The 24,405-nt window shown below is 36.5% G+C and overlaps 1 protein-coding gene across 43 annotated transcripts in view; it reads right to left on the bottom strand.

The window, feature by feature from the left end:
• PTPRD (protein tyrosine phosphatase receptor type D) overlaps nt 1-24,405 on the bottom strand; it is a 1,502,332-nt gene that overhangs the window by 204,881 nt on the left and 1,273,046 nt on the right. For all 43 annotated transcript variants that reach the window (XM_036021603.1, XM_036021605.1, XM_036021607.1 and 40 more), the window contains one exon: nt 105-293. In XM_036021603.1, coding sequence (XP_035877496.1) covers nt 105-293 — 189 coding nt within the window. The remainder of the gene's footprint in view (nt 1-104; nt 294-24,405) is intronic.

The following is a 24,405-nucleotide window of genomic DNA, read 5'->3' as shown; positions in this document are numbered from 1 at the left end:
TACCTAGAAATTAAAAATAAATAGAATTAAGTAAAAAAAATATAGAGAGAGAAAGCTAAAAAAAGAATCACTAGGAGTTAGTGGAAACAGTAACAAGACCCTACCTGATCGTAACTGCTTAATTCGGCCGTTGTTGTTGCTTGTGTCGACAGGTAAGAAATCTTTAAACCAAGTGATTTCTGGATCCGGATTCCCACTGGCTGCACAAAGCATGGTGGCAGTGCGTGTACGCTCAACCACCTTCAACTGTGGGCCCATGTCAATGGTAGGGAAGCCCCTGGGAATTTGATCCTCTGCAAGACAAAAGGTGATACATTATTATGGTAACAAGTCAGATGCCCAAGATTAAAGAGATATTGCCCACTGATCTTTTACTTTACCATACTCAGTATTTGATGAAAAGCTGATACAAACCAGGTGGCATGGCATTATTAGACTAGGATACAGTCACAGTGTTGCTCCTGGCCAGAAGAGTACACAGTATAAGAGGTCAACAGCCTAGCAAAGAGCTCAGACACATGTGATAAAGACCATGCTGAAAGGATGTACAAGGCCTGTAGGATGTACAAGTTGAGTTGGCCAGTAAGAAGGGATCATTACAAGCACAGGCATTAAGACAGGAAACTTTTCATGAGGAAAAACCCTGGGATCCTAGCTTAGCAGGTAGATGAAAAAGCAAACAGGTTAGCTGGGCTAACCTATCTATGTTCAATTCTAGTATTTTTTTTGTGACTTTTAAGTAAAAATATGTATATTTTTCACAAGCATGATATTCAACCTAAATGAATTCTTTTGTAAGAAATTTCAATTAATCAGAAAACTATCTGAGAGTTTCCATAAAGAAAAAAAGAACAAAAGCAACTTAAAAAGAAACACCTTAGTGTAAGAAAATACTTTTCCCCATTCGAAAGATCTGTACCATTTTTGGTCATTCAAAAGTTGAAATTTCTAAATTCTGAAACTTCAACTCATCTGCAGTTCACTTTCCATATCCCACATTGAAATTGTCCCAGATATTAGATCTTGAGAAAATAAAGTCCTCTGAAATCCCCAAGCATGACCCACACTGCCAACTCTTCCAGGCAGCATTAGAAAGAGGTATAAGGAGACTAAATGGTAATGGAAAAAAATACAAAAAAGATTAAATAAAAAAGAAAGATATTCTATTCAAACACTTAAGGGAATGTAGTTATATTGATGATAATTTCTAAATTACAACTCAGCTGTTTGTTTGAAGACCATTTTGAAACATTTTGACTCCCAATTAAGCCCGATGTTAATTTAATCAACAATCTCTGGTGATTTCTGATGAATTTTCATGAGCCGCAATTCCAAAATGACTCAAAAGCACAAACGCCAGTGAGTCGAACATTAGAAATCATCAGATGTGCCGCATGACTTCTCCTTGAATGCCTTCTACAGTTTCTGGTGTGGCCCTGTGAGTCTTGCTCAAGTCTGAGTGAGTTATAATTTCTAGGGCAAAGGCTCCATTGTGATACCTCCACTGTGTTCGGTCACACTGATGTGTTCCCCACCGCCCCACTCTATAACTTTGGGGTAAACTCAATCTCCTAAATCTGACGAGCAACGTCCTTTTAAGTCAGGCCCCGATTTCTCTCATAGGAAGTTTTTTATGCCCACACTGAACTTTTCACCATTTAACACAGCCAAAAATCACCTTCTCTGTAAAGCCTGTTGAAACTCTATGAAATGTATTCTATCTTTTCCTCCTCAGAGCCACCACAGCAGTGAGGGCCTATATCTGTCTTGCACTTTTTAATTCTCATCAGTTTATCCCTCTATACCACAAGTTATTCCAGGCTCATTTGTATCAATCAAACTGGTCTGCATTGTCCAGTTGTAGGAGAACCTCCAGTATTTCCAAGTCTAAGAATGAGTACATCCCAATGATTAAAAGGAGTTTTTCTACTATACATAGTAGCAAAGTACTTCTGGTAGAGAGTTGATCAGAAAAATAGTTAAGGAGTAGAGAGATTTTTGAGTGTGAATAGTGAAAGAATGTCACAATACTACCAAAGAAAAAAGCTCCCAAGAAAGAAAAGGTGCCCTGAACACCCAGTCCAGGTAATTACAAGAGAAAATTGAGGGTCTCATAGGGAAAGTGCGGACTCTGGCTCTCACAAACCGAGATTTATGACGGACCAAAGGAAGTAGCTGAGGTAATGTGGGTTGACAGCTGGATTCCCTAGAGAGTATTTTATTATCCCACCAGCTAGTTAGAGCTAGAGATTAAAATATTTAGAAAATTAGTTAACCTCAAAGAGCTACGTTTTACTGAAGTTAAAAGACAGGGCCCTTCTGAGGATGCAGTAATACACTCTATTTATCTGAGTTCTTATACATTGTCAGCTAAGCAGAGATCTACAAGGGACAAGTGTCAGAAACAGCGGTTAAGAATGAAATCTCAAGGTGATTTTTCAGGGCCCCAAGGGAATGCTGAAACTCACAAATTGAATAAAGAGTATTTTTCAAATTAGGCTATGCTCATTTTAACCTATTCCACTATTTCATCAAGCTATTCTTTATGGCTTTAAAGGTTTTGTCAATGTTTTTACATCTGCAGCATAGTTCTTTTGTTATTTTGAAGAAAAAAAACCCAGAATGATCAATAGCTGTTGTACCACACACATTATACCATTAAACATCTCACTTGGCAACTATTGATACAAAATGATTCAAAGGATAAAAATAATTTACCTCAAGTGTTCCAAAGTCAACCCCACTGCCTTAGTCACCTACCAAGCAGTTTCTAAGAAAGTTCTTAGATTTTGTTGTAATTTTCCACATTTAAAACAACCAACTTAGGCCAGTAAGAGTCAGGCTGGGGTTCTGGAGCTGTCTCTGTATTTCCCAGGGCCTCTTACCGCCCCTTGGTGGTTCACTAGCTACCAGTCCCATTAGCATGCATCAGCATGGCTCTACCAGTCATCACTTTTCCCCTCCCCATTCATCTCTCTAAAGAACCACACCAATATTCTGTGCCCATTGGTGGCAAGTGTCAAAGACTTAAGTAAGGTAAGCCACTTACTGAAGACTTACCAAAAAAAAATCTAGAATTAATACCCACTTATAAGCAATGAAGTCCTCACTTGGGGAGAGCTGACAAAATTGACTTGTGCCCTATGGAAAACAGGCTAATACAACTGCATGCCCTTTCTTTCCTTTCCCGGCTCATAAAGAACACTCCAGGGCCCCTTTTCATATACACAAGTGCACAACAAAGATAATCTTTCCTGCATACTAATCAGACAGAGAATGTAAAGAGTACTGCTTTCTTATTTTTAATAAGGGTAATTAAATTCTATCCTTCCCCCTTTGCACAGAACCTCTTTGAATGCACTTTCTTCATTAAATTTTCATGAGGAACATCACACTTGTAACAGATTCAAATAGCTGGGGCAGTTACATGTTGACAGTTGTGGCTTCTTTCCAATTTGACTGTCAGGTATTTGGCAATAAAACTCAGTATTCAACATAAAACAAACTGTGGAAATAATGAAATTTCTAATTGGAATGCTTATCTCGGTGGGTATAGTTTAGAAGATGTTAATTGCTTTTTTTTCACCCTCTACATTTATTAGTGATTTATATAAAACTGCCTAGCCCATTTGATGATATCAATCTTGATAGCTCATCAAATGTTTGGTACTGGGGACTTAGGAAAAAAAAGCAATACCCTTTATGCCTAACCATATAAGCTTTTACAGGAAAAAGTAGCTATCAATAATTAACAAATTATCAATATGTTAGTAGCTTTAAATTTGTACATGAGGTGAGAAAAAAAACATTTTGTCCTATTCATTAATGTGCTCATTAAGCTTTAAAGTGCCTTACTTATCACTGTTCCATATTAATATTCAATCATGCAGAATTAGCTATTAATTCATCAACAATTTAAATCAGACTTGACCTTCACAAAGCCATTTGGTCTGTCATTTTGAGAGGCCATTAAAGGGCATATTACTACATACTTGTGCTTAGTGAATCATAGAAGTCATACATATTTTGTTTGGAATGGCAGCTATAATAGGCCTGGAAATATAGCACATTCTTTAAATCTGTTTGGTGTCTTAATGAAATATGCTGATAAGAAACTTACAATTCCATTAAAGAAAGAGAAAAATGAATGTCAGCGTTTTCTAGAGTTAACATCCCATTGCTGTAGAACTTCTATGAATGACCTCTGACCTATCTAGGACTTGAATGTATGGGGAAATAGTCTGACATTGTTTTGTAGGGAGTCATGCTTTAGATATCTGTGAATGATCAATAGCTTTTACATATTTTTTTCAGTAAAAGTAATTTCATTGTTCATCCATAAACAATTTAATGATGCTTTTACTTTCACTCCAATTGTGTAAACCCTGAACCTCACTTGTTTGATAAGACACTATAAAACTAAACTGCTGGTTAAGGCCTCCTTCCAAGGTGGCCCCAAGCAGTTCTTCCTGCTTCATTTTGCTAGGACTCCAAGTGAATACAACCAGGGTGGTGGCTTTGCCTCTGGTCCCAAATGATCTAAAGGAGTTTTTTATTAAGAACTGTTTGTCATTGTCCCATATCCTTAATTTTTCAGATTTACAGCAAAAGTTTTTATGAAGAAGAATCATGTCAATTACATCAAGAGCATGCTTTTCTAAAAGCAGCATTAAAAGATTTGGAAAGTAGACCTGATCATTTAGATATTATTGATAACATAGAGAACTGCCATTCTCACCAGACTGACAATAAGGCCAAATCAGAATCTACAGAAAGAATGAGCTGTTTATTTCCCCCTCCCCTTAGAAAACTTAATCCCTTTGATCACTTTTCTAAGTATCAAACAGTTCATAGTGGCTCCTCTTTAAAAGTTCTCACCTCGTGTTCTTTGTAAATCCCTATTACAGTCAATGAGTATGCTTGAACGCATGAACCCATGGAAGGCAGGGGGACTCTATGTTATTTACTCTCTAACCACCAGTGTTCAAACACTTGCAATGAGACATGTAAAGGGAATCATGGCAAACACTTCAGTGCTCACTCATACGGCATCTCTCAGTTCCTACTGTGCTTATTTAATGCCACTAATTTAAACAGTTAATCATTCTTTAATTGTTTTGTGGCTACAAATTTGGCCTCTCCAATTTGAATATAAGTCTAAGAGGCAAAAACTATGTTACAACCTCTTTCTATTTTTAAAAAGTGTCTTAAGTAGTAGACTTATAAACTTACAAAAATAGTTGTTAATAACCATTTTCTTTATTTTTATACTCCTTTACTTAAGTAGACAACAATTTTCATCAATTGAGATATATGATTTATACTTGCTTCCTTCTTTAATTTGGTGCATATGCTGCACTAGAAACATAAAATTGAGTTCCTGCCTTTCTAACTTTATAGGAAGTCTTCTCTGATACATTGGTTTTAAGTTCCTACAAGTCAAAACTGCAACCACATAACAAAAACCTGACATGAAAGCACAATGAAATTGAAAAGAACACACTAGAATATGGCTCTATACTCTGCTATCCCATCTTTAGAATACTGTGATGGAATTCTTCATGTTCAAACTAATAATAAAACCCAAATGAATCACTCAGTTATATATTGAGGCAAACACTCTGGGTCTTCTTTCACTGACAGGAGCAAAGATTTTTCAGTGGCTGGATATCTTAAAGCTTTAGGTATTCACTACGTAATCTAATGAAAGCAGAAAAGGTTTGTTTGTTAAGGATGAAGGGACTAAGGGAAATTTTCATTAACATAAAAAAGCCAAAATGTTAGATGGATGATATGAAGAATATTTTCTTAAATAAAAGTGTTAGACCTTTTAAATATACTGAAGGGCAATATATTGTGCTTTTAGAGAAACAGTACTAATCTATCAACAAAAAGTCAGTGTGTTTTATACCTAGTAAAATATGAAAATTTTCTTGAAAAACTAAATATGTAGGTCTAAAGATGGTCAAATAATAAAGTATTTTTATGTTTATGAAAATTTCATTATTTAAAAGACAAAGAGCCTTTAAACTATTAGTTTTAAAAATCTACAGGATAGTCAATAAATGGCATCATTCATTCTACAGATAGTTATTGAAGACCTCTTTTGTGCCAGGACTGAGCCAGACACTGGGTATGAAGTAATCTAGAGAGTCTTTAGGTTGTGATGAATTGTACCTGCATGGTAATTAGATTCTTTGTGAATAAGAACAGTACCCAGCTCACAGACAGGAGGACTGAATGAGACAATGAATTAAATGTGCCTGGCACTAGTGCCTGGCATCTAATAAGATATTCACTTACTCCAACCCAAGCTCCCACAATAGATTTAAATAGAATAGAGGCATATGACTCTAAGGCATGGTATAACAAAAGCTGCAGCAATAAACTGTAAATGGGAGAATACTGTATGCAAGTAAAAAAAAAGAGATTATCTAAACACGCAAGTGAATTTAGAAGGTAGTATCTGGTCAAGTAACATCTTCAGAGTTCACAATTGACCTCTTTTCTCTCTCTGAACAAGGTTTTTAGGCTTTTTGATTAATCTACAACATAAAAAGTAAATATATATTGTCATGTGACTTGTTCCCAAAAGTGAGCTCTAAATATTTGGAACACAAAAGCTTTGTTGCAAATGACTGAAAACACTAAAGCATTTGGGCCTTCCTTACAAGAGTTCCTTGAGACACAAGCAAGGGTGGCATCATTTTCTGTAGAAATTATGGCTTTCTGTAGATACAATACAGAGACTCAGCAAAATTAAGTATTTGTTTCAGGTCATACATATAGCAAAAATAAAAATAAATCTTTTAACACCAGATTTGGTGTATGTTTACTTCATCATGTTTCCTCTATTCCAGTTGCTGTCCTTTGAATAAAACTTTATTAATTTTATTAATGTTAATAGAAACTTTATTAACATTGATTTGTTGTCCCACTTATTATGCATTTATTGGTTGATTTGTGTACGTGCCCTGACTGGGGATCGCACCTGCAGCCTTGGTGTATCAGGATGACGTTCTATCCAACTGAGCTACCCAGCCAGGGCTTAAAAAGATAACACTCTTAACTGAAGTCAACCCAAAATAGAAGGCACGACAAAAATAATTTGAACATTTAATTATTTTTTATATTTTAAGTTGAAAGAACTTGAGACTAAAGTTCCATGGAGATAATAATAATTTTAAAACAGTTCTGCATTTAAAAAAATCCAATGTTTGATACATATCAATGGGCTCCTCATTTGTTTAGAGTTGGTTCCAGGTAGAGACAGAATTCTGCCACGTATGCTAACCAATCAAATGTGGGTGAGGAATGTATGAAAAGAAAGGTGTAAAAGGATGCTAAATATCAAATAAATTCCCTAGGAAGTTCAAGTTCAGTGCTATGTTTATGTTTTTAACCTTCTGTAACTTCTAATTACTTATCTAGGAAGGACTAAAAATGGCAGTGCTTCTGCTCTGAGCAGACATCAAAATACAGCACACAGACCACCAGAGAAGGAGACATGAGTAGACTCAATATATTAATTCTCTGACCTTAGGCCACATAGGGGTGGGACCCCAAAGAGCTCTTTGTCTAAGAAGACAGATCAGTGTCTCAGAGGCTGGATGGCCAAGGGGTTGCTGGTTGGAAAATGCTGCTTTGTTGTTGATGAGCAAATGAGTTTTCAAGACATTATTTTTCAGAGTAAACCGCACTATCAAACTACAATCAAGGGCCATTCCTTTCCAGAATACAGTCCCTGAAAGGGGACTGGGAATGGAGAACATGTGTCAGTCTTTCCTTAAAGGAAACAGTGTAAATAAAGCTTTTATTTTCACCATTCCAGATGGCAGCAGGGTGTAATTTGTACTGTTTTGACATCATACCATGTTATTCAAAATCAATGTCCCTGCAAGTGAATGACTAAGGGACTGAAAACAGAAGAATAAAAAGAAATAAAAGCTAAATCAATGTTTTCTTACAAAGTTGGTCTCTGGGTTATTATCAAAATGATATTCATATGAGTAAAATTGAAAAAAGTATATGTAAAGTAGTTTCTAATTTTAAGTCGGAGGCTACTCAAAGTTGGAAGGAAAATATCTAACGCAGGAGAAAACTGTCAGTTAATAAATTATATTTTAAATGGCATATTTAATAAATATAAGATCTGGCTGCCAAAAAGTAATTATGAACAAGATACAATGACTTTTTAGTCCCAGATCCTCTTTGTAAGTTATTAGGTACAGATGGTATGCTCGGGTTAATATGGCTATCCATCAATCAGAGAAGCTTTTATTTCAGAATGGAATTAGGTGTCTCTTAAGGGCAGTTACTGGGTACAAGAGTCTCCAAAGATTTCTCCTAGAATTATGCCATGCAAGAGTAGAAAATTGGACATTGATAAACTGATAGGAGCCTCATTAGCAGCTACTAAATATTCTGCATACTAACTAGATAGCCACAGAGTATTCCAGAGCAAAGCTACATTTTCTGAAATATTCTTAACATGTTGAGGAGGCACTCTTGGCACAGAATGAAGCAAACTTGTTTGGAAGCAACATATGCAATTATGCCACCAATCATGAAGTAACGTCTACACAGCAGAGCACAAATCCAGTTAGATTTCGTTACCACTTGTATGAATGTGGTGGCTGCAATTTCACATGGCATTAACTCAGTTAAACTTCCTTGTTATTAGTGCTTTGCCTTAGCAAATGATCACACTCTTTGTGATTCAAAATTAGATACATTCACAGTGGGGGGAAGTACCCTCTCCTACCTAGAAACACTATTCATACATGAATAATTAAGTACCATAAATATTTATGCTTTTATTCCCTCCTCAGGAATGCAAGTCTCATTAAGATAATAAAATCCAATAACAATCCACTTTCAAAAATCTGCTATTAATTTATTTTTATAAAAAAGCAGGTGTCATGGTACTCTGTACATCATCCAAATTTTTGTCTTATTTCAAATATTAAAAAATTAGCCACTTTAAATAAATTTATATTTAAATCATAATATGACTTTTTAAGAAAAAAATAAAACAAAAATGTACAATGGAGCTGAAATTCAAAAATTAAATTCCTGTGTTCTCAGAAAGAGAGACAAAAGCAGAAAACAGTAAACACAGAAAGAGACCTGGGACTGGCCCTGCCTCTGCTGTGCGTTGGCTTTGTAAAAGTTAGGGGTTTTAATGAGCTCAAGTTAAAGAGGACCAAGAAAACATTCATCCTGACTGCTTCATTATATTATGGTGAATGTAAATAAAAATAAAAATTTTAAGTCATCTAATGTTATAGAAAACAGAAACCTAGAATGGACTGTATGGTGAACTGGAATTGCAGGTATTGGTATGAACTCTTTTTTTTTAAGTTTTTATTTATTTTTAGAGAGGGAAAGGGAAAGAGAGAGGGAGAGAAACATCAATGTGTGGTTGCCTCTTGTGTGCCCTCTACTGGGGACCTGGCCTGCAACCCAGGCATGTGCCCTGACTGGGAATAGAGCCAGTGAACCTTTGGTTCACAGGTCTGCACTCAATCCACTGAGCCACACCAACCAGTGCTGAACTCATGGTTTTTTAAAAATATACACACTGATATAGCAATGAATGTAATTGTTAATGAGTGTGCATACACACATACGTATCCTCTCTTTGGATAAACTGGATAGCAATGGTCAACACCTAGCGTCCAGATCTTTTTTCCAAATATGACTCTAGTAAAAAGAATCAGAGCTTCTTGGAGAAATGACTGATTTCATACTGCACTGGGACAATGAAAGTGTAAGGCGTACCTAGGATATCTGTTGTATAGGAAAGTACTCAAAGAATAACAGTGACATGTTAAAGACAAAGATGCCAGCTTAAAGGGGTTCTCATTAGCCAAAAGTGGGCTAATATGAACACCAGAATTTATATATATGTTTATACATACACACACACACATATATGTGTATTGACAAATTATAACACACTGAATAAAATACAAAGACTTGAGTCAATAAATGAATGGATGAATATTGAAAAGTTTCGGAAGGAAAGGTATATTTGCATAGTCTCAAAGTAACACCTCATATGAATTTATTAAATATAAATGAAAAGAGTAACTTTATAATAGTGAAGTCTCACAGAAATAACATTGATCAAAACATCAAAGCTAACATCAATAATCAGATAAATCCAAATTATGTGTTGAGGAAAACAGTATTTTTACTTCCATGATATTTGCTATAGACTACATGTTTGCATGCCCCCAAATTTATGTTGAATCCTAGGGCCTAATGTGATGGCATGGCATAGGATTAGGGCCTTAGGAAGAGGATTAGGTCAAGAGGATGGAGCCTTTATGAACGGGAGTCCTGTCCCTATAAAAGTGGCCCCAGAGAGATCTCTCACCCCTTCCATATAAGGACACGTACAAAAGAGGGTTCTCCATGAGCAGGAGGCAGACCCTCACCAGACGACAAAAGTGTCTGTGCCTCGACCCTGGAGTTCTCAGCCTCCAGAACTATGAGAAATAAACTGTTGTTGTTTATAAGCCACTCAGTCTACGGTACATTGTTACAGCAGCCTGCACAGGCTAAGACAATATTACTGCTACAGATCCATAATCTACATAGGATCATGAGTGAACATCAGCAAAACATCTCAAATGAGAACAGTTTTATAAAATAACAGCCTTGTTATGTTCAAAATTATCAAGATGAGCAATGTCAAACAAAGATTGGAGAAATAGCAGATTGAAAACTGAGGGCCAAGTCTAATCTTGAACCTCTGAGGACAGGTAGAGAAACTTGAATAGGGACAGCTGGTGAAACCCAAATGGGAAAACTGCTGGAACATGGTCTGAGGTGAATGGGGTGTGAGGATTACACTCGATGATGCATTAGTGTTTACTTCCTGATGCATTGTAGGTAGGTAGGAGAGTGTCCTTGTTTGGAGGAAATACATTATTTGAGGGAGATCATGTGATCAATTTTCTTTCAAAGGGCTGAGAAAAACCGGTTCTTTGTAATTTCCACTTTTTTTTATAAGACTGGGACTGTTTCAAAATTTAAAATCATTTATAAGTAACTCACTATAATTATTTTATATTATCATGAATAAATGAGATTGTAAAAATCTCTAGATTATCTTATTAATATCTAAGTTGTGCAAGAGTTATTCCCAAAGCTTTTGGTTAGCCTGTGTACTTAGGTATTTTTGTTCTGACTCTAAAAAATATTACCCCAAATACACTTCCTCTGAGATGCTCTTGAACACTGAGTCTAATTAAATGACATTTCAGTTGTTATCAAATTCATACTATTGTTGATAACGCCACAAAACTATTAGATCTGAAAAATATAAATTCTTATAAAATTAAGACTTACAAATATTTAATTATCAAACCTGAATGATGAACAAAAGTAAGCAACACATCAAGAGCAAGGCTCGAGCTCATGAAAATAAAATGTAGAGAGATCAGTACTCAAACGAACTTACATTTACAATGTTTGTTTAAAGATGTGCAGATGTGAAAATGATAGACCCCTTACTGTCTCTCTATGCATCTGATAAAGTTTAAAATAGAAAAATGAACTTTTTGATGAGCTCCCTTCCAATTCAAACATCATCAACTTAAGGCCCAGGATAATTTCAGGAATCTGTGTTGGTTCCTCATGCACATTTTGAAATTTCTCAGGAGAAATCCACTCTCCCCTCTAGCTTTTCAGTTCTCCTCCCAGACCCAGAACACAGTAAATAAAATGCTCATTATCCCATGTTCTTTAATTGTTTATGGGAGTGGGGATAAGAGAAGCAAGCACAAAAACAAAGTGACTCACACCCGACTAAATAAGTTTTTTGATGAGGATATTACACCATTTTAATCCATCCCATAGCATGTCTCATAGTTTGGAAGGCAAACTGTGGTTGTTGTTTGTTTGACTGGAAGAAAGAAGACAGACTCTGAAAACAGGTAATAACAGTTTTCTCCAGGAGAAATAATAAAGATCAAATCTGAAAACACCAAATATCATATATAAATTATTTCACTGTATAGAATAAAAACTGCAAGAGCATGAAAATAAGCCTTTAACTGTAACTTAGGTTTCAAGAATGTATTACCCATGGATGCAGGTACATTTCCCCTAAATACAAATAATTTTCTTCTTATATGGCAAAAGTGAGCCTGAATTTTAACACCAAAGACTTACCAAATGGGACTTACTTATATTAGTCAGTGTATGAGACTTTTTCTTAAGAGTCTTTGGAATCACAAGCTGTCAATTTATGAAACTACTCAAAAGAAACATAACTGTGATTTGTTTCTTTTTTCAATTTTTGAACTCTCCTCCCTCTTTATATAAGCTTACTTTTAAAAATGCTTTATTAAAATGAAAACATAGGGTAGAAATTTATACAGTATGTTTTAATGTATCAAAGTATTAATATAGGACTCACCAGGAGGTCAGACATCTAGAAAACCAGGCAGAGAAAAAACTACCCAAAAAATACCTGAAATCAACACACAAAATTGCATACACTCATAAATCTCTTATCCTTTGCTGTTAAAAGGAATATCAGTCCTTTACATGTAAAACTCTAAAGCTTGACTTTATTTAATGGTGGCATAAACTCAGCAAATTAGAAAAAAAATTAGGCGAAGCCTGAGGGAATTACAAGGACTGTGGTCTATTTCCTAGAAGCAACCATACATACGGTAAAGAAGACTTGTAAAGGCAGAGGTAAATGTGTGTATTAGGAGGGTAAGTTGCTTATCAAAGTGCCATTTTCAAGAAATACCCTTTCAGCTACAGTGTGAACAATACACTGATGCAGGAAAAAAACAGGGCCGGGGGAGATAGGGAGGCCGTTGGAGATGACTGTGTGTTAGCCCAGTGGCAAAATAAGGGTGAATTTTGACCAGGAAAGTGGTAAAGTAGATGAGAAGTTGAGAGTTGAGAATATTTTTTAAAAATTTCAGCTTTATTGAGGTATAATCAACAAATAAAATAGTAAGATAGTTAAAGTATACATCATGGAGATGGCTTCATATACGTATATATTGTGAAACTTGAAAATAACTGCAAGGTCAAATTTATAGAGCCTGGGGGTATTCTGAGAATAGGGAATGAGGGAGGATTACCAGGGATGGTTTTCTAACACTATGTGATGGATTTGTGTAACATATTTCCAGTCATGCCTTCACCTAGGGAACAATGCCATACATTTGGGGTACTTATGGCACAGATGCCACAAGCCCCGGAAGGCTGGGCTCTGTCTGTCTCTGCCTCACCCGAGCAGCTGCCCTCAGTGTGGAGCACCAAGTACAAAGTAACTATATGCCAAGTGAATGGCATATAGTTACCCACCTTTACCCACCTGACCCACCTTTACCTTCAGCAGCTGAAAGAAGGGTTGGACTGTTAGCCTGTTTGCTTCCTTATGTGCTTTGTCTCAGGGTGAAGGCAGGAAAGGACTGCCTCTGTCTACACACATGTGAGCTTGGCGCCCTGATTCTGGATGTGCCAGGGGTTCCCTGAGCACCAATCTAGAATAAGATGGAGATACCTTTGCATTTAACCATTTTCCCCAACAACAGTTCAATTCCTGCAATCTAAAGACAGTGGGCATGGCTGAGGAGTTTCCCTTCAGCCAGAGAAGAGCATCACAGTCCATGGCTTCCTGAATAAAAGGGAACTCATCTGAGCAGGACTCCTATAAAGACATTAAAAATCTCTTTAAAGATAACTTGTGGTTGTTGCATTTAAATATGCTACATGTCAATTAAACAGACACAAGTTTCCAATGACAAGGTATTCCTAAGTGATACAACAGACCTTTCTCTTACATGTGGAAAACAACCCAGAGTTGTTCATTTTTATTTAGTTGCATTAGACTGACATATTGTTATAAATTTAGGAAACATACAATCTCTAATTCTTAACAAAATGACAGGAACCTGACAGGTGAAAAAATTATAATATCTCAGCCTTGAATTCACTGGCATAGGGAGCCAACATTCCCCACAGCCCTCCCCATAGCACCAGCAGAGTTTGTATACAGACTTCAAGACTCAGGCTCCTCCAGCTGCCCAGTGATCACGGCTCTGAGGCTGCTGAGTGACACACACATTACTAAAGGAATGGAGAACACTTATTTCAGTTACTGATCCCTAAAATAACTCATGCTATGTAGGTCTTGATTGTTATAAAGATAAAATAATGTGCAATACAGCTTTGTAAAATATACATGACAGGTTTTCATGGCAAATTCTAATCAAGTGGCCAAATTTTACAGGTTTTCAGGAACTAACTCAGAGGAACATAAAATGTAATGAAAAATGTTTACCCATTGAGAAAAAGTCATTTTCAATTTAGTTTATTTCTGTCACAGCCCCTCCCCCTTCCATGCAGGGAAGAGTTGGGCTACAAGCCTATAGACTCCCATTTACACTGTATCACATGAACTTAGCTGCCTGAATCTGGACAGATCTGCTTCTTGGGCAGCAGCAGCCAAAGCACTCAATAAAGCCAATCTTCTTCCCCCTTTGGTGATGTTCACATGATGTTCAGGAATACGTACAAACTCCTCCTAAAGCCTGGCTACTGTACTTTCCTGAAACACGGGGAGTGGGGTTCTAGAAAAAAATCTTCCTGGGATATCAGTTGTCCTGCTAAGTTTTTAATATGATAGAGATTTAAGAATATTCCAGCACCTACTTTCATATCTTTAAAGGTTTCTGTTGTCATTTGTGAGATGGAAAGAATGCAGTGGGAGATTCAGAACTACGTTGGCTAACTCTCAACTCTTTTTTGCTCCCAGATATAATTTCTTCCTTTATATATGAATCCATTTCCTGGCAGGGAAAATAGTATTTGTCTTAGTACTTAAATTCCACCCATCAAGAAGCCTACTGCTTTGTACAGACATATGGTGACATGCTCTAATCACTTGACTTGCGGGTATTCTGTCTAACCCGGGGCAGAGTGCATCAGGGATGCATGGGCCCCAGCATCCCCACTGTGTTTATGACTAAATCTCTTCCCTTCTAGGTTATTCTTCAAAAGGCAGACATTAAATGAAAAATTTCTCATTAAAATTATTTATGTATTGTTTAACATGAGATAATTCAGAGGGTAACTGCCATTCTGATAAAATACATACATGACGCTGAACCCTAGATAGAGTAAACTACAATAGATTCCATTTATTCTAAAACCACAGTGATTTCTTTTTTAGAAGAAATAACTATGAATATCAATTAAAGCCAAAGCTATGCTTTTTGGTAGATATTCCAAAGTGTTTAATCATTTTCAGTCACTGAATCTATATAGACGTCACTTCATTTAGTTACCAAAGTTCACATATTATAACTGTTTAATCAGTTAAATTTTTATGGAGACCTTTTGTATTAAATAAAATGAATGATATAGATACTTGCTTATAAATTTCTTAAAAGATTTTCAGGTTCAAATGATTATAATTACACTTTATGGTATAGATTGGTAGTTCCTTGATTTCCCATTAATCTTGTTTAAGAAGTGATCCAACATACTTTATATATACTAAAGCTGAGATTATGGGTGCTCCCTTTGTCCAGCTCAGTGTAGAGGGCGACTGGCCTATCCAAACATGTATTACTATCCTCCTCAGCTTTCTTAAGAATATGTACAAACTTGGCCTTAACAAGAATCAGTGTTCAAACCTGCAACTCCACTTAACCAACCACACAGTTGTGCTTTCATCTCTAGAGAGCAAGGGCCTCAGGCTCAGACTGATGGGCAGGACTTATCACAGCTTGGTCAGAGACGCAATCATTACACATAATTAGCTGAATAATGTAATCTCATCCACTCTTCCACATAATATAAAAGTGATCTTTTGGTTAGATGATCAGGAACTAGAACTACTTTCTGTTGTTTACTGGAAAACTAGTATTACTAAATTATTCTGGAGTATAACTTTCCAGGTCATAATGAGGGACTTTAATAAGTAATTGTTGTACGTATTTAAAGGGAGTTAAACATGCATTATGATGCAGAGAATTTCTTTACAATAGGACACTTCCTTCACTCTGAAAAAACAGGGGAGAAATCTTTTTTTCCCTGGTTTCAGTTTCAGGAATAATTATAATTTTTCTCAAAATGTTTAATTTGTAGACATTAGTCATCTGTGTCATAGGTTTATTCTTCCTCATTTTTAGAGCTGTTAGAAGATATAAAGCTAAAACTCTGGTGTATTTCTAGCACAGGCATAGAAAGAAGTCCATGGCGCGTGTTCAAACTTCACTCCTAACATCAACTTATCTTACTGCAATGCTTTCTAGTTCCACCAGTGCAACCTTTTATCTCATAATAGTTACCATTCCTTTGTAAATTAATTTTATCTCTCTCTGAAGCAAGGTGAAAATAGACACAAATATATAAGTATTGTAAATAAGATCTTTCAAAATATATAGTGAACAAAAGAGTTGATCTCCAAGATGTCAAGAAACATGCAAACAAACCAATCCATGCTGCCACAAGAGTCTAGGAGAAATGGTAAAGTTATTATAAACCAAAACCAAGGTCATTACAGCAAGCTTCCTAGAGAGAATGGCATGAACACTGATTTGGTGAATACCAACTTGAAGGAAAGATGAAAGGAAGAAGGGATGGAGAAAAGTATGAAAAGGCAGAGTAGCTTAAGTGTTGTATTTCTTCTTCAGGTAAATCACTTTAATTAATATATTCAGCCCATAATAACACTGAATGAATGTATCTTCTGTAAATATATAATATACCTAGAATGTTTGTATACAGCACATTCTTATGTTACTTGAAAAAATTACATTCACATGTAACATTAACTAGCAGTGCTATTTGTTCAATTTAATAAACATTTGTTAAGTGCCTCTCAGACCCTCTACATCGAATGTCAGTTAGCACCTGCGGGGTCCAAGAACAGTCCCTCAGCGGTCTCACAGTATAATAGTGGAAACACGCATGTGAACAGAGGACATCTGTGTAAGAGGCAACTGCTAAGGGAGCTCAAAGGAACGTGTAATGAATTTTGCTGGAGGTCATGAAGCCAGGCCTAAAAGCATGAGAAGAATTATGGCAGACAGGAATGTGTTAAGGACTTCAGCTCAGGGAAAGAGTATGGTCAAAGTGCAGAGATATTAACTACGTGGTGGTATATTAGGTGTGAAGCGTGGTCTCTGGTTGGTAGCTTTTCTCTGGGGATAGTGTTAGGGGTACGGTGTGGGAAAATGTGTTGAAGCGTGATGTGGAGATGGTCAGAGAGATGCAATGTGGGGACACGGAAGGGTTGTAGGGTTTATTTGGCAGGAAGTATGCAGCTTGAAATTTTTGAACCAAGAGAGTAAGAGGAAATCTTTCCCATTCTAAAATGTAATCTTTGTCAAGGGAGTTTAGTGGTCCACAACAAAGAGTAAGGTCAGTTAAAAGGTGGCTGCATTTGTTTTAATGCAAGTTAATGATGTGCGTCTTTGGATTTGATTTCTAGAAGAGCATGGAAGAGAGGAAGTTAAATACACATTGCAGAAATATTATGAAGATTAAGGAAGTATTCATTTCATTTAAGGGGGACCAACTGTGGTAAAAGTAAGTCTCAGGTTTCTAGTTTCCTTGTCCCTTGGTGAACAGTTGTGAGTAGGCAGGGATGGATGGCGTCATCTAGTAAGTGAGACCGAAAGACCTAGGGAGAACTCAAGATCTGAGATACAGTTTTGAGCATCATTCACGTGACAGTGATAGTTAGAATCATGTGGGTGGATGAGATGACCCAGGGAAGAATTTACAGTAGAAAGAGTATTAGTAATAACCAGATTTCAAGGTTTAGCATGATAATTTCCTAAAGTAACTCTAATTTGTTTTATGCAGATTTAACTCAGTATATCACTTGGAGTACTTTCACATACTTTTCTGTAAAGGAAGTAGACTGTTGACAGATACTCAAGTATTTTTTCCACAAAGTGATACCTTTGCTAATTTCTACTAAATAAAAAATTGACTAGAGGAATTACATTTTTAAGGGTTGCAGTCCTTAAACATAGATAAAAATGTGTGCACATTTGCCTTGTAAGGATGGGCATATGAGAACACAACACAAATTTTGACACAGTAGATGAAGTAAAATAAAATAGGTAAAAAAATAAACCCAAAAGGAAATTATTTAAATAGACAGTATAAAATCATTCAAGTTATAAATTAGCCAGAAGAAAAAGAGAAAACTCCAGTGTTAACTTAGGATACCAAGCCAACTGTCTTAATTTTTAAAATGATTCCAAAAGAAGGACGCCGTTCTCATCTCTTGCTTCAAGCTATGTAATCATGCAAAGTAGGTGCCAATGTTTCAAACACATCCATTTAGTTTATCTATATTCAGGTCTTTGTTCATATACTAATTCCATGTGAAACATCTGAAAGGATATTAAAAAGGGCTATTCAAGTTAATTTAAGAGTGCAAGACTAATACAAACACCATTGATTAACCTGAACAAAACCAAGCTCAAGGCAAAGACCCTAACAGGGAATCATTCAGAGTTGATGGAAACAGATGGCCTCTCCACTTTTTTATTGTATATCCAGAATTTTGAAACATTGAAGGCTTAATCTATGTTACTAAAAAATAATTCTCTGTATACAAAATTGTGTTCTTCATGTTCTACAGGCTTATATATTGTTCTGGCATTTACAATAAGAGGCCTACATTCCAAAATACATATTTTCAGAGAGGCCTACATCTCAATATACCATTTTAGCACATGCAGTTTACATGCATATGGTGCCTTCCATATTTGAAGAGCTGCAGTAAATAGTGTAAAGCATGTATGGTGCTCAAAAGTAGATATGCCACACAATCCATATTTACCATCACTCCTGTCATCTTGTATGAGGTAAAAAGGAAAGCAAAAATATAGCCTACATTCTGTATAAATAGTGGCTTTCGAACATATTTTAAGTCCAACTACATTTCAGTTGGCTAAAGACCTATTTGACAATCATCCGCTTGAATACATACATATGTATGTTTATACATGAATACATATTCTACAACACAATTTGTGGTAAAATAGTATCCCATTTGAGAAGACACCATATTTTTAGTTAAGTAACTAAAGCCAAATCTTATCAATGAGAAAACCAGAAATAGAATATTATATAATTTATACTATAAAAAACACACCCCAGGGTGTCTTGAAGGACACACTGGCCACCATGGTCTGAAGAGCTGACACAGAGTTTCTGACAAGAACATCCAAGACATTTGTATCTAGTGCTCAACTGTTCTGCAAATTTAGCCCTTAGTCATGTTATTTAAACTAGAGAATTAGGAAAGCAGCAGCACCTGAGTGGAGTATGAAAAGAATATTTCTTCCATGTGCTTGCCTTTGAAAGTGAGCTTATTCTGTAGCTGCCATAACAATTATTCACCACAACTGACAGCAAATATCAATTCTGCCTAGAAAGTAAGGTTGAATAAACTTTACTCCTGGCATGTCTTTGATACATGGATGGGAAAGCTCCTTTAAAAGTACCAGTAAGACTGTAACTTGAGGATGGTTTTTGCTCAGCAGTGATATTACTTCCTTTGAACATTTTCTTCTCTTTCTTTCCTAATTATTCCAAAAGGTTCATTTCCAATGACTGGTAATCTCTTTCTTAACTTGATCTTAACTTCCTCATGATTCATAATAAAAACATTTTGTCATTACTTTTTTTCACAATCTAGAAGCCACATAAGGAAATGTCTCCTTTATATGATTATTCTCCATCAAGTGGCTCTCAAGGATTTATAATTTGACTCATTGAATTCCATCCCTGTGTCTTCCATATCACATCAATTTGTTTTCAACAACAAAAAACCCCATTATTATAGATTAGAGAGTAAATAAAGGTCTTTTTTCTTTGCCCATACTTTTCCATTAAAAATAAACACACAACAACAAAAAACAAAGATTCCTAAAAGATTAACAAAGATGCAAGACTGACAATTATTCAGCAGCCCAAAGAACCAGTCATTATAAATGGTTTCACCTTCCAACTCATGGGGGAGATTTGACCATTTTCAATCAGTTCACTATGAAGGAAAATCATTAACTGGCATTCCCTGAGAATCACTAACATCATCTCTGCAGAATTTGTATGTATAATAATTCAATTTTCCAAGCATAACGAATATCCCCCAAAAGTTGACTTTGAGTGCCACTCGAAGCAATGATTCTTTACTGGGAACAAACATGCACAGGCTTCATTGAAGCACCATCAGTGGAATCAAGCCCTGGAACAGATCAAACTAGAAATGGGATCCAGCCAGCCTGTTCCAAATAAAGGGCAGATCACAGGTTTAACTAAGCAAAGAAGTATAAAGAAATTATGCATATTGGGATTTGATAGAACTTCTCTGATTGTATTTCAGTTGTAGCTAAGACCTAAACTGAAGACCAGTGGTAATACCAACCCCTACCCCACTACTTATTTTAAAAGACGCTGTCAACAAACTGGACTGACAGGTAATGGACACAGACACCTCCTGGCAGGGCTTCTAAGAGATGATACAACTGACCTATTACTAATAATGATACCCAAGGAACCCCACATCCTATCCCTTGGGCCAAGCCCTGATCTCTAGAGGAATAGAAAGAGAAAGAAAAGTTAATAGATAACTCAGAAAGTACAGAGCTCTTTCTCTCAGGGAGAACTGTGGTATAGTTTGGGGTATCTGCTTGGAGGGGAGAGTGGTACCAGGTTTCTCTTCTTGCTGTCGGCATTGACCAGCATAAGCTAGTTTGAGCAAGTGCTGCTTGTGTTGTTTGGGTTTGGTAGCCACTTTGCTCTCAGAGTGCTGAGAAAAGAAGTCCCACTCAAGTGCCTGGAAAGCAGACAGAGGCATTCTTACCAACCCACATCCCTGTACTCCTCAGCGATTGGAGACAAGGTCCTGGGGCATTCTTGCAGTTTCAGGAGAAGAGTCATGACAATAAAGGGCGGGCCAAGTCACAGGACTCTCAGCTAGAGAAGGGGATGGGCAGTATGCACAATGGCAGGGATTGAATGTGTAAGACTCTCCTGCCCTGAAAAGGTCAGGTGCACTGTGGAGGCAAGAGCAAACCAAACATGAACACAAGAACAGTTAGCCCTTCATTTGCCCTCCATGGTACATGGAAAATGGCTATAAACTCTGAATCAGATTTGGACACATGACCTGCTTTAGATAGTGAGACATTAGTAAATGTGATGCAAGCAGACACTTGGCATGTCATTAGACCCTGGGGAAGCTCTTGTGAACTTTACAGCAGCCACTCTGTGAAAAAAAAAAAGAAAAAAAATAAACTTCCAGAGACATGTGGCCTAATTGCCTCTCTTCACCACAGACAATAGCCTGCCAACCTCCAGATATGTGAATGAGCATATTCCACCATTATCCAGCCATCAGCTCCTCTGCTGCATGACCACAGATGCATGAGAGAGGCATTATGCATTAGTCAAGCTGACCCAGACTAGAATAACTGCCCAACTGAACCACATAATTTGAAGAATTGTTAGATGGTTGCCATGTTAATCTTCTTGTAACCAAGAGTTGGGCAAAATACAAATAGCTTGCTTTACAAGATTTAGTATGTCTTTCTGAACTCTGATCTTCAATCAACTTTAAAAAGCTACAATGGTTTTTCTTAAGCTGTTTCTTTACAAAAATAACAGAAGACAAAAAGAAAACTAACTACAAGAAAGCCCTCTAGGGAAGCAGAAAATAGTCTCTGCAGCGCTGCTCTAACCTTGAATGTTTGGAACAACTTGAACAATAGGCCTGAATCACCTTGTGTGGTACAAAAACAAGCAGCATATTACTTCACTTTAGCTTATTTTCTGGAGGGTTGAACAGATAAAGCACCTTAATTCCATTCTAAATTATCTCAATACTTCATTTATCAACCATTTGCTAGACTCATATTCTATGCAAACCACTGACCCACCTACAAGGAAAAAATTGTGATAAGTAAGACAGAGATTTAGCAAAGACGTGGGAGAGGGGAACCAAGTACACCTTCAGGACAGGTACAAGGCTGGTCATTGTAAAATGTATGATCTCTTTTGATGGACACAAAACCTGTAAGATTCCTCATTTTTATGATGTATTCACAGGCTCAGAGAAAGTACATAACTGTTGTAATAATGTGTGACCTTGTTGTTAACCTGACAATTCTCAATCAAGTGAAAAGCCTCAGTTAAGGAGATGAGGCATATACTCTACAAGAAAGAAGATGCAGGGGCTCCTGAAAACACAGAAGAAAAAAGATCATAGATTACAGCCAAGGAGGGGAGGATTACAAAAGTAAAGCCTTGTTAACAGGGAAGGTGTTCAGTTACACTTTAAATAATAGAAATAAATCTATTGTTGGGAATGGGATACAATTTTTTTTGTGTTTCCACATCACAGAATTACATGTAGAAAAATTTCAAAGGTAGAAAAATAAAACAGGAAAATAAATTTCTTGTTCACCTGCTAAATACAGCCATGAATAGCCTTTGGTCAAGGTACTTAAGTTGAGAATGTACAATGTGCAGGGTACTCAGAGATATATGAATAGTCTAGGGAAAGAGCAGCAAGTGGTTTGGTTTGATTGACAAAAAAGACCTCCAAAGAGCAATAGTGACACCTATTCTTTAAAAGCTTGAAATATGGATACTGAGTGATAGACTAACCAACTGTAGCCTTTACTGAGGTGAAGTAAATGACTAGGTATACACTGAGATACACTTTTGTAAAGGTTATGCTAAAAAATAAAGGGATAGAAATTCATTCATTGTCCAATATAAATGCGTTTTGACCTGTTAGACTAAGTACTATAGAGTAGTGATTTTCAGTCTTTTTCATTTCATGGCACACATATTCTGCAGCACACCAAAAGTATATTACAATTTTACAAAACTAACAAAAAATAGGTATAATTTCGATTCATTGAAACTGGATGGTTATTGTTGTGTTGGCTGCTGTCATTTTTTTTATTGACTATCTAAGGCAAAGAAGGTCAGTGCCCCTAACTAAATAGTCAGGTATTGCATTATTAAAACTTCACACCTATCAGAATGGCTACCATAAACAAATCAACAAACAGTAATTGCTGGCGAGGTTGTGGAGAAAAGGGAACCCTCATACACTGTTGATGAAAATGCAAACTGGTGTAGCCACTCTGGAAAACAGTACAGAATTTCCTCAAAAAACTAAAAATGGAACTGCCTTTTGACCCAGTAATTCCCCTGCTGGAATTATACCCTAAGGATCCTGAATCATCAACTCAAAAGAACCTATGCACCCCAATGTTCATAGCAGCACAATTTACAATAGCCAAGTGCTAAAGGCAACCTAGGTGCCCATCAGTAAATGAATGGATCAAAAAACTGTGGTACATTTACACAATGGGATTCTATGCAGCAGAAAGAAAGAAGGAGCTCCTACCCTTTGCAATAGCATGGATGGAACTGGAGAACATTATGCTAAGTGAAGTAAGCCAGGTGGTGACAGACAATGACCATGCAATCTCACCTATAAGTAGAACCTAATAAAAAAAAAAAACTAATGAGCAAGCAAAATATAACCAGAGACATTGAAATTAAGAACAAACTAACAGTAACTAGAGGGGAGGGGGGAAGGGATGATGGGGGATGATGGGGGAAAGAAGGGGAAGGGTCGTCAAGGAGCATGTGTAAAAGGACCTATGGACAAAGCCAAAGGGGGGAAGGATTGAGGGTGGGATGGGGGAAAGTGATGGTGGGAAAATGGAGACAACTGTACTTGAACAATGATAAAAAAGAATAAAAAAATAAACAATAAATAAATAAATAAATAAATATTCTTGTGGCACACAGGTTGAAAATTGACGCTATAGAGGTATCAAAGAAATATATGAAGCGCATTTAAGTGTGCATACCTCATAACACACCAACATATTTGTGTTTTTCACTCTTTTTTTGAAATCACTTTTACAGACTTTGGTATGGTGAGAATAAACTCACTCAGGATCAAAATCCACTATCTTGAAAGAAAAGTCTCTGCACCTATAAGTATATGACTTAACTACCGAGAAATCCGATTGCTTAGATGGGACTATATATCTATACATAGACACATGTACCTATATCACTGTTCTTTCAAGACAGTAGCTTTCAGTTTGCTAAGTCTTGCTATATAAAAAGAACTCCCAGAATAAATACAGATGTTCTCTAAAATCTGAGGCTCAAAGAGAAAAAGAGCAACAAGACTCTTATTTGGTAATCTCTTATAGTTTAGTTTTGGCAAGCTGAAGATTAATGTAAAAGATGTTACTACGCTTATTTTCAGAAAGATTTTTATTTTAATCCATGTTAACTTCCCCCTGGAGAATTCAATGTGAAATCCTCAATCCAAATTTCTCAGAGGAAGCACTG

The sequence above is a fragment of the Phyllostomus discolor genome, chromosome 3 (genome assembly GCF_004126475.2).
Source record: "Phyllostomus discolor isolate MPI-MPIP mPhyDis1 chromosome 3, mPhyDis1.pri.v3, whole genome shotgun sequence".
NCBI lineage: Eukaryota > Metazoa > Chordata > Mammalia > Chiroptera > Phyllostomidae > Phyllostomus > Phyllostomus discolor.
This window is presented reverse-complemented; position numbering and strand designations above follow the sequence as displayed.